The sequence below is a fragment of the Gigantopelta aegis genome, chromosome 10 (assembly GCF_016097555.1).
Source record: "Gigantopelta aegis isolate Gae_Host chromosome 10, Gae_host_genome, whole genome shotgun sequence".
NCBI lineage: Eukaryota > Metazoa > Mollusca > Gastropoda > Neomphalida > Peltospiridae > Gigantopelta > Gigantopelta aegis.
The window spans coordinates 32,511,741-32,523,151 of NC_054708.1; the positions used below are offsets into that span (position 1 = coordinate 32,511,741).

Below are 11,411 nucleotides of genomic sequence, written 5' to 3' on the forward strand. Positions count from 1 at the left end.
TTTGTATACTACAGAGAAAAAGACATACACTGAAGACATGCGTGGACCTATGGGAACGTTTAAAATGGGCATTAACTTGTTACTTTATTGGGTTTTTTTGTTCTTGATACTTATTTATTACTTGAATGATTTCAACGAAAATTAAAATGACAACGAACCACATTGAAAACCACATTTAAAAACTATTACACCACAACGCAACCAGTGTTAGCTGATATTTTTATTTCTTGAATCTATTTTATTTGAAGGTCCTTTGGAAGGTCTTTTGGATTTAGAAATTTTACTGTATGTCTTAATTGCATAATTAATTCCTTGATCCTTGAGCCGTTTTAAATGGCGCAATCTCACAACATCCACCATTGGTATCTCGCGCATGGTCATCAGGGAACAGTCTGTTGCCGTTACTTCAAATTCAGGATTCCAGTTGGATTTGTTCACCTTCAGACGATCCGTTCCATTTAACTTCTGAGAACAGAATGTCTGGACCAGACGACGAACGGACTGGAATGTGTGCACCTCATCGAAAAATGCTGGTCCCTGTTTAAAAATCTTGAGCCACAACACTTTATAAAAGTGACTGTAGATGGCGTTGTCTAACCACGCCCATCTCTGATGTCTGAGGCGGTCCTCGGGAGAAAAACGAAAGGACTTGGTTTTGAAGGAGTTTGCCGAGACGTATAAAATGTCCTTCAGTTCCCAACCCAGCAAACGACGAAGCAGCACAATTGATTCGTCGAAATAGTCCACGATAAGAACAAGATCGAAGTCTTTCTCTAACTGTCTGATAAAGTCGGTGGCTTGAGACACGGAAGCATTGAGAAGGAGTTTAGGGTTGTAGCCTAAATCTATGGACATCCTGTTGAAAGTGAACGAGAACATAGGATTTTGCGGCTCGTGTTTCAAAGGATTTTCCAGGTACGTTGATATGGGATTCTTGCCGGCAATGTTCAAAAGATACGACTTGGGATACACGAACTTGTAGTACATGAATGCCGAAACCATTTGCTCAAAAGGATCACGCAAAATTGCTATGTATTTTGAATCAGATGGAAAGAATCGGGAAATTGCTGTTTTATTAAATATCATGTGATTACATAAAATGTCGTATGTTCCGTTCTGAAATGGCGGGAGTATATCCGTCGCCAGAAAAGCTCCGTGTTCGCTGATTGTGTTCATCTTCCGAGGAGTCATAAAAGTTAAGTTTCTCAAGAGTCCAAAGCGAATAATAATGTTCATCACAGTGGTACTGGCAGCTTTGTGGACTTTCAAGAAAACAAGGTGTTGAACGGTCTTCTTTTTTCCACTTCCTGTTGCCGCGACGTCATGATCTAAGTGCGGATCACAAAAGTTATCAACTTCCGGTACAAGTCTCGTGTAGACTGATGGCCTCAGAAAGACGTACATGTTTAAGACCATGAGAATGGTGAAAATCGCACACGCAATGGTTGCCTTGTGACACCGACTGTAAACAACAAACAACAATTCCATGTAAAATTACTTAAAAATAAATAAATATAAATTAAAACAAAAATTATATTAATTTTCATTTGACTTAAATTACCCACCAGATAACTGAAGTGTTCGCCAAGAAAGTGTGCATGAACCTGATTTTTATGCATGAAAAAAAAAAATAATGATTGGATTTGATTGGTGTTAAATATATATAAGGTGATTCATAAAAAAGGTTCTATCCTATTAAGAATCTCCTCAAAATCGGAGTCCGTGCATATCACTCTGGAATAAAAAAAAACAATGGCTACAGTAGACGGCCCGAACGACCATGTGTTTTTTTTGTTTTGATTTTGATAAATTATTTTTTAAATATTACATTTTGTATCACGCATCATTTTAAACGTAAGGCGGGACGTAGCCCAGTGGTAAAGCGCTCACTTGGTGCGCGGTCGGTTTGGGATCTATCCTCGTAGATGAGCCCATTGGGCTATTTCTCGTTCTAGCCAGTGCCCCACGACTGGTATATAAAAGACCGTGGTATGTGCTATCCTGTCTGTAGGATAGTGCATATAAAAGATACCTTGCTAATGGAAAACAAAATGTAGCGGCTTTCCTTTCTAAGACTATGTTAAAATTACCAAATGATGATTACCAGTCGATGATTAATAAATAAATGTGCTCTTGTGGTGTCGTTAAACAAAACAAACTTTACTAATCGGAAGTGAAAATTTAACCATCAATACACAATACATTAAAATGTTTTTATGCAAATATTTAATGTTCTGTGTTGAATACATTTTCGTTATTCATCTTTAAAAAAAAAAAAAAACGTTTTTCATGAATCAACCGATATATTCTGAATCAAATTTGTGATGGGGAAATGAAAGGAAAATAATAATTTGTTTAACAATACTTCAGCACTTTTTAAACTAGAGCTATTTTAGGGTCTAATGTACGTAGCCCAGTGGTAAAGCGCGCTTGATGAGCGGTCGGTTTAGGATCAATCCCCGTCAGTTCCCCCATTAGTCTATTTCTCGTTCCAGCCAGTGATCCACAACTGGTGTAACAAAGGCCGTGGTATATATTATGTTGTCTGTGGGATGGTGCATATAAAACATCCCTTGCTGCTAATCAAAAAGAGTAGCCCATGAAGTGGCGACAGCGGGTTTCATCTCTCAATATATATGTGGTCCTTAACTATATGTCTGACGCCATATAACCGTAATTAAAATGTGCGTCGTTAAATAAAACATTTCCTTCCTTCCTTCGTCATTTGGTCATTTGGTCTAGGGAATTGAAGAGGTAACCAGCCGCCCCCATATAAAATAATTCTACTGAATAACAGCCAAGGATTTTAACATGCATTTTTCCCCGTGGACAGGACTATACATACCACAACTGGTACCGGGCCCAATTTCACAAAACATCGTATTTTTATTTTATTAAATGTATAAAAAATATAGTTTGATGTACACCATATTTCATTTTATTTTATTTCCATGTTATGCTTCATCATACGCTATATTGTCTGTGTTCATAGGCGTTTAATGAACACAGACAATATAGCGTAGCGCGCATGAGTGTTCCAATCGGCAGTTCTCGTGGCCATTCTCGTACGAGGTCATCGTATCGTGTGTCGTCGCCTTAACGAACAACAACTAACCACAGTTAAAGTTTGTTTTGTTTAACGACACCACTGGAACACATTGTTTTGTTAATCATCGGCTATTGGATGATAAAGATTTGGACCAACATATTTAAAAACAATTTAAAATGTATCACTTTATGCTTGCAGATGAAAACAGTAAGAGAGACGACATCACTCCATTCAAAAAGAGTGTTTTGTTTAACGACACCACTAGAGCACATTAGTCATCGGCTATTGGATGTCAAACATTTGGTAATTCTAATATAGTCTTAGGGAGGAAACCCACTATATGTTTCCATATGTAGCAAGGGATCTTTTATATGCACAATCCCACAGACAGGATGGCACATACCACGGTCTTTAATATACTAGTCGTGGCCCAACGACGGGGATTGATCCTAGACCTCGCGCGCATCAGGAAAAAAGCTTTACCACTGGGCTACGTCTAGTCCACCACTACCTCTTTTCCTGGGCAGACAGCCCAGATAGCTATGGTGTTTACCCAGGACAGCGTGCTGGAACATTAAGTTGTGGATAATATTGTATGAATAAAAACTAAAAATGAAAATAAAACATAAAACATCGAGAGAAATAATTATTTACCAATGTGGACACAGCCGTATCAACGCCATTCTCAAACTGAACTTCAGCTGAAACAGAAAAAAAACCGATATAAGAATAATAATTTTGTTTTGTTTAACGACACCACTAGAACACATTGATTTATTAATCATCGGCTATTAAATGTCAGACATACGGTCATTTTGACACAGTCATAGAGAGGAAACCAGTTTTAAAAAATTCATTAGTAGCAATGGATCTTTTATATGCACCATCGCACATACAGGATAGCACATACCACGGCATTTGATATACCATTTGATATCCTTGACCGACCGCGCATTAGTCGAGTGCTTTACCACTCGGCTACGCCCCCCCCCCCCACCCCCTCCCCATATAAGAAACCACGGCATTAGTTTATATATACCGTTTCACAAAATTATATTACGCAAGGATGCGCAACCACATGTGTTTGCTTCTTTATTGTTTGCTGTTTTATGTGTTGGGCAGTTGAAGAAAGATGCTCCTGCTACGGACTAAGGCCAAGGACAGATCAAAATTAAGTAAATCCAAATTGTGCTAGTTAACTGAAATCCTACCTTGTCCCCCATCCCGCTTCTTAGGTTCGGCCCTGTCAACGGCGCATGGCCGGCCACAGTGATTGTCTTAGTTTCTAGGTCTGTTTCAAAATATTCTGGATTTTCGAATTACATTGCATTTCTTTCAAAACAAACACACAATTTGCCTTGTCTGGGCTCTGTGTGTTTGAACAATTGATCGTGCAATGAGCAAACTAAAGAAACACGGTAAAATAAACCACCACATCTGTGTGCTAAAACCGACGACCAGAATCTCTGGTCGACTTGTCCATAGGCGTACGAGCTCCTATTTTTGTAGGGGGAAGGGGGTGGGGGGTGGGGGTGGGGTGGAGCAGGCTGGGGTTTGCCCAAATCAAATGGATCAAATCTGTATAACATTGTTTCCAAATTAGCATTACTGCCAAACAGCTAGCTATATAGGGTTGCAAACTAATCACTACGCATTTTTACATGGATTACTACTTTTGCGGGTAGAATTATGGAAATCCATGGTAAAATGCCTCAGGTTAGCACATTTTGCCCGAATATCACTCTCGTTTTTGCCCGAATTTGAAGATTTGCTCCAGTTCTGGGGGGTGGGGATAAGGGAAAGATGCCCCCCCCCCCCCCTGCCCCGTCTCGTACACTTATAAATTTGTCGGCAGATGATGTCAACAAGAAGACTAGTAGTCTGTAACAACTATATCATCTGTATGCTAAAACGACGATCAAATTCCCTAGTTAATTTATCGGCAGAGGTTGTCTGCAAGTAGTCGGTAACCACTATGGCATCCGTGTGCTAAAACGACGATCAAAATCAGAAAGCAGAAGTAGTCTGCAAGACGTTGTCACTTTGGCGGATCCAGAGGGAGTTCACAGGGGTGCCGGGCTCCTCGTGACCACCGCCCCATCCGCCAGTTTAAAGCACCCCTTTAATTACTTTATAGTTTTATTTTTTAAATTCCTCATCCAAATATACAACATTTAAAATGCCCCGAAAACATGTCTTCAAAAATATTTATTTAAAAAAAAAAGAATTCCGAGGAGGATGCCCCCGAACCCCATACATATATCGCTCTCTTTGGAAGCTCGGCTCATTTCCCTTCGAGCAAACTCTAATTCGCCTTTTTTAGAATTTTGTGACCCCCGTTTGCACAAATGCAGGATCCGCCCCTGATTTAAAGGTAGTAAATGATTAATCGATAAGTGTCCTTAACCACACCATTACGTAGCACAGCTTATCACACCGTACATTGGTGGCAGAAGAACAATCTATCACAAAGGCGTGCTGAATGCATGTGTAATGAATCGATATAAATAAACTATACTCTCCTACTTGAATATATGTCTGACAAATATGAACATATAATTTCATTAGAGCACAGCTGGATTTCTAGTCCAATGGGAGCTTCATATTTGGTCACGTGAAGTACATTTATATCCCGATAAAGTACTTCAGACATTCACTTTATAAGCGGTATTGCTGCACGTGCAGTCATAACGATTTTGGCTCTGCTCTAAGACAGTTAGAGGACGAGTAACAATACGTTATCGGCGTATAAAGGTAGTGTCGCACGAGAAAACGCTCGGCTAACGCCTCACCTTTGTCTCGTGCGACACTACCTTTATACGCCGATAAAGTATTGTTACTCGTCCTCTAACTATTACTTAGACACACAGCAAACAATATTCATACCCTGCAATGAAATCACTATCAACGTTTCACCGTGACCCCAAAACGCAGCCCTCAATCCAACTTTACGTGAAACTGATAAATCACAGGTTGCACCTGCAGCCAGATGTTGTCACAATTTGCACGCTCTGGCATCGTTAGACAAGGGTATAAAGGACAGTATCGGTGATTGTCTCCGACTTACAGTTCTTCCAGAGGTTGACGTTACAATGCTGTAACGCTATTGGATGCCATCAAGCAGGTGTTAACCAGGGTGATGTTGCCCGACATATGGGGGTTTGCAAAGCCACTTTAAGCACACTTTGGATGTGTTACAATAACACAGGAGGCACTCGTACAGAACAAGGTTAGGCCGATCAGGAATGACTACCCCAGCCCAAGATCGATACATCCGGTTGCTCTACCTTTGGGATCCATTTAGGGCAGCAACCTCCACAGCTATCCAAATTGCTGGACTAAGATGAATTTCCCTCCAAACCGTTATCAACTTCTACCGGGACGAGACACTGCAGCATCACGGGACGAGACACTGCAGCATCACGTTGTTCCACTGTTTAACGTCAATGGTGGTATCTTTAAGTACGGCAATATCGGGTCACACATTGTAACTGTCTGCCGAAACTTTCAACAACAAAACAACGCTTGTGTCTCGTCATACCCAGCAACATCGCCATATTTATACCCAAATGAACATCCCTAGGACAACTGGATTGCAGAGTTCGCCAAAGGATCCCTGTGCCACAAACACTACAGGAACTGTACTTGTCGTTACGGGATGAATGGCAAAACATTTCCCAGAACATTCCACAAAACACCATTGAAAATCTTGTTGCATCCATGCCTCATCGTTGTGCAGCTGTGATTGCAGCACGAGGAGGACATAACCGATACTGAACATTTTGACATCCAATGATTGATTCACATCACGTCACACTTCAGCATTAACACAGTAATTATACAATGTCACTTCATAATAAAATATGTAACATTTAACTGAAATAAATGATGAAAAGTCAAGTGTAACAGAACATTTTTGGGAGAGTATACAAAAATAAACAACAGTACGTTTTACGATGATATATTTATTACTAACAGATATTATTGAATTGATCCAAGCTGTTTTATCTACTAAAATAATTACCCTCCCAATTATTATAACACTTATACGATCATATTGCTCCCATATGAAAAGACAAACTGCCTTTACGAAACGCACCCTTTTATAGCACAAAACCACCACAAAAAAGCATTATCCTTCAAACAGCTTGGATCACACAAGATACAACGAGCACGCGCAGTTCCACAAAAACGTTCCAACTTAGCCCGTCTTCAAGTTTATTACACATGAATGACTATAGTCCGGAGGGACGTAGTAAGTGTGGTTTTTACTACGTCCGGATCTTGAACTACCAATCTAATTAAAATTAGCTCCACAATTACATGTGGATCTAACACCAGCCAGTTGGAGCTCATGTCCACCAATCAAAACCTTACTTGCAGAATCCTGCCAGTGATTTAAAACTAACAACACTGCGTATTCCCCAATGTCCAGGTAACATTTCATCTGTAAATAATAATTTAAATATTGACCAATCACACTTCGCCTTTTATAACGTTATTTGGGAGCATACAAATTCTAAAAATATCGGGCGAGTCTATTTTAGTGGCCGCAGTACAGCGAACCATACCAATACGTACGGGGTGGGTTACCAGTCTTCAATTTTACATTAAAAATTATTTATTTATTTATAAAATTTAAAAAAACTAAATCAGTCTTCAGTTTTACATTACAAATTATTTATTTTATAAAATAAAACATGTTTTAAGGCATTCGTAATTCACACGAAACATGTCGTATACCATCAGGATAATTCGGAATGTTTTCAAATTATTTTTAAATCACTGGCAGGATTCTGCAAGTAAGGTTTTGATTGGTGGACATGAGCTCCAACTGGCTGTCTTTAGATCCACATGTAATTATGGAGCTAATTTTAATTAGATTGTTGAACTACATACCCTATATACAGCCTGTAATAAAAACTTGTGGCACCATGTTTCAATCGTTTCTCGACCGAAATAGTGCAATAACTGGACACATAAACCAAACATGTATAACCTACCGTACTCGCTAAATCCCGATTGAAGTACTTGCATCATTATTAACAAACCGGCCTCGGTGGCGTCATTCCCAGTCTGGAGCTCCACGCGGTAAGACGTGTTTGTTTCGCTTGTGCACACTGCACGTGCTTTCGTGTGCTCGACTTGGGGTCCTTCATTTCGTTGTTTTTGTCAGCGAAATGAAGTTTTCTACTGGGATGTATGCGGCCATTGGAACTGATTGAACGCTGGAACGCTTCTCGTTTCGACAGTCTGCACCACCAGGTTGGATTCTTTTTCAGCGAGATTCCTCGCCTCCACGTTTTTCTCCGTCTGACTATGTTGACTTGTTTTTTCGTGACTCGTATGACGGCCATTCTGTAGAACGCCACGGTTGTTCGCGTTTAGTCTCTACATGTCCGAGCCTGTCCTAGCAGCACTGGAAGATTGACCGCCCCACTCTAAGAAGAAATAGGAAGCGGGGTCGGCCCCTACTACTCTTTTTCTAGACTTTACATTGTTTTATAGTGATACCATCTCGTATCCTCCGGAGTCGGGCCCGTCCGCACCACTATACCAACCCATGACGACTGGACTATACCCTAGTCTGATACTCTACTCGTTCAGACGGATCCGGCTTCTCAAGATCTGTATTTCAGCACAGCACTACACCTTCAACGTCTATCGACTGTCAATCTAGGGGTTTTCTTGACGGGATGCAACCCATCTCGTCCCTTTAAGCTGTGCACCCAAACGGCCTTAACGAGGCCACTCGCGTGGACATATCGGTCGGACTTTAAACGTTTAGATCTGCGTTCAAAATTTTATGTCGAAATTACTTCTTTTTTGTAATATTATTAAATAGTCCGATCCTCTCTTCTTTCTCTTATTTAATTTTGGACTGTCCTTCTAAAATGCTCCAAATTATATAAATATTCGGCCGAGCAGTCAATTCTTTTTTATTTTTGGCTTGTAACCTTTTTCTTTTTTTTCTTTAATTTATTAACTTTTTTTACTAAGTACTATTTTCAAAATTCTGCCCATTTATCCCCCCCCCCCCCCCCCCTCCATCCCGAGTCAGGCCACCGATCTTATCGGAGGTCGGACTCGGGATGGGCGTGTTCGAAACCCTAGTGGTATATGGGCACGTTAAACTAGTTATCATCATCATCATCATCGGTGGCGTCGTGGTTAGGCCATCGGTCTACAGGCTGGTAGGTACTGGGTTCGGATCCCAGTCGAGTCATGGGATTTTTAATCCAGATACCGACTCCAAACCCTGAGTGAGTGCTCCGCAACTACAACCTTAGAAAATATCCCCGCCATGTTAAATTTGCTAAGTAGAGGGAAGCAACTCGCCGCGAAACGTTAAGAAAAGTATTGACTTAACGTTCCCCGCACACTAGGAAGGAAATGTTTTATTTGACGACGCACTCAACACATTTTATTTACGGTTATATGGCGTCAGACATATAGTTAAGGACCACACATATATTGACAGAGAAAACCCGCTGTCGCCATTTCATGGGCTATTCTTTTCAACTGACAGCAAGGGATTTTTATATGCACCATCCCACAGACAGGATAGTACATACCACGGCCTTTCTTACATTGGCTGAAACAAGAAATAGCCCAATGGGTCCACCAACGGGGATCGATCCCAGACAGATCGCGCATCAAGCGAACGTTTTACCACTGGGCTACGTCCAGCCCCCCGTGTATTAGGATGACTAGTTCGATGACTGACTAAATGAATGGAAAGAAAGAAAGAAATGTTTTATTTAACGACGCACTCAACACATTTTATTTTACGGTTATATGGCGTCAGACATATGGTTAAGGACCACACAGATTTTGAGAGGAAACCCGCTGTCGCCATTACATGGGCTACTCTTCCGATTAGCAGCAAGGGATCTTTTATTTGCGCTTCCCACAGGCAGGATAGCACAAACCATGGCCTTTGTTGAACCAGTTATGGATCACTGGTCGGTGCAAGTGGTTTACACCTACCCATTGAGCCTTGCGGAGCACTCACTCAGGGTTTGGAGTCGGTATCTGGATTAAAAATCCCATGCCTCGACTGGGATCCGAACCCAGTACCTACCAGCCTGTAGACCGATGGCCTGCCACGACGCCACCGAGGCCGGTAAATGAATGGATGATGAATGAATGAATGAATTAATGACTGATTAACTAACTGAATAAATAAATAGTACTGATGGTATTCGCGTACGAAATGGCATGACCCAATCAGAACTGATTTTCATTTTGTAAATACAGCTTCATTGTTAGGACATTGTTTTTTTTGTTTTGTTTTTTGTTGTTGTTTTTTTGCTATTACAGCCGTTTTTTGATAATTGAAATCAAACATTACATAGATTCTATTTTTATATTATCAATTTCCGTACATTCGATGTATTTCTAGTCATCCTAGTGTTTCTAATACCATGGGAAGAAGGAAGGAAATGTTTTATTTAACGACGCACTCAGCACATTTTATTTATGGTTATATGACGTCGGACATATTGTTACGGACCACACAGATATTGAAAGAAGGAAGGAAGAAAATGTTTTATTTAATCACGCACTCAACACAGTGGTAAAGCGTCCGCTCGATGCGCGGTCGATCTGGGATCGATCCCCGTCGGTGGGCCCATTGGGCTATTCTCGTTCCAGCCAGTGCACCACGACTGGTATATCAAAGGTCGTGGTATGTACTATCCGGTCTGTGGGATGGTGCATACAAAAGATCCCTTGCTGCTAATCAAAAAGAGTAGCTCATGAAGTGGCGACAGCGGGTTTCCTCTCTCAATATCTGTGTGGTCCTTAACCATATGTCTGACGCCAGATTAACCGTAAATAAAATGTGTTGAGTGCGTCGTTAAATAAAACATTTCTTTCATTCTTTCATTCAGATGTGACACAGGTTTGTAAATTAACCAAACTTGGTGTCCATTTTCACGAGCTGGAACTACTCTCTGATGCAAGAATGCTGCGCCTAATTTGACCACGAGACCCTTCAATCACCAACAACAACAACAACAATAACAACAACAAAAAAAAAGAAAAAAGAAAAAACCCAACTCCAAACAAACATGCATATTAAAGTGATAAATAATAATGGATATTATGAGAATTTTTAAATCTCAATATGGGTTTTCTATATCTCCATACGTTCAAAATATATTATTTTACAGACCGTCAATCATTTTAAAGAAGGAATTTTACAAAATTAATACAAGTTTAAGTTTATTTGAAACATCAAATATATTGATCGCTTCGGTATACCTAAGTTTAATAATTAGTAAATTGCCAAATCCTTTCTTTAAACATATCTTTGGACGCAGTCGAGAAAACCAGTCGGATCTAAAAGATCAAGTTT

The 11,411-nt window shown here is 40.3% G+C and overlaps 1 protein-coding gene across 2 annotated transcripts in view; it reads right to left on the bottom strand.

Moving 5' to 3' along the window:
• Positions 1-205: 205 nt before the first annotated feature.
• The window catches only part of LOC121384550 (galactosylceramide sulfotransferase-like), a 17,020-nt gene continuing 5,814 nt past the window's right edge, over positions 206-11,411 (bottom strand). The window contains exons 1-3 of one of the 2 annotated variants that reach the window (XM_041514988.1): positions 8,053-8,111; positions 3,704-3,750; positions 206-1,462 (exon numbers count right to left, since the gene is read on the bottom strand). In XM_041514988.1, the coding sequence (XP_041370922.1) occupies positions 208-1,462; positions 3,704-3,732 (1,284 nt within the window). In that variant the 5' untranslated portion in view covers positions 3,733-3,750; positions 8,053-8,111 and the 3' untranslated portion in view covers positions 206-207. Of the gene's footprint in view, positions 1,463-3,703; positions 3,751-8,052; positions 8,112-11,411 lie in introns of those variants that run through there. The other variant, XM_041514989.1, reaches the window with a different exon arrangement.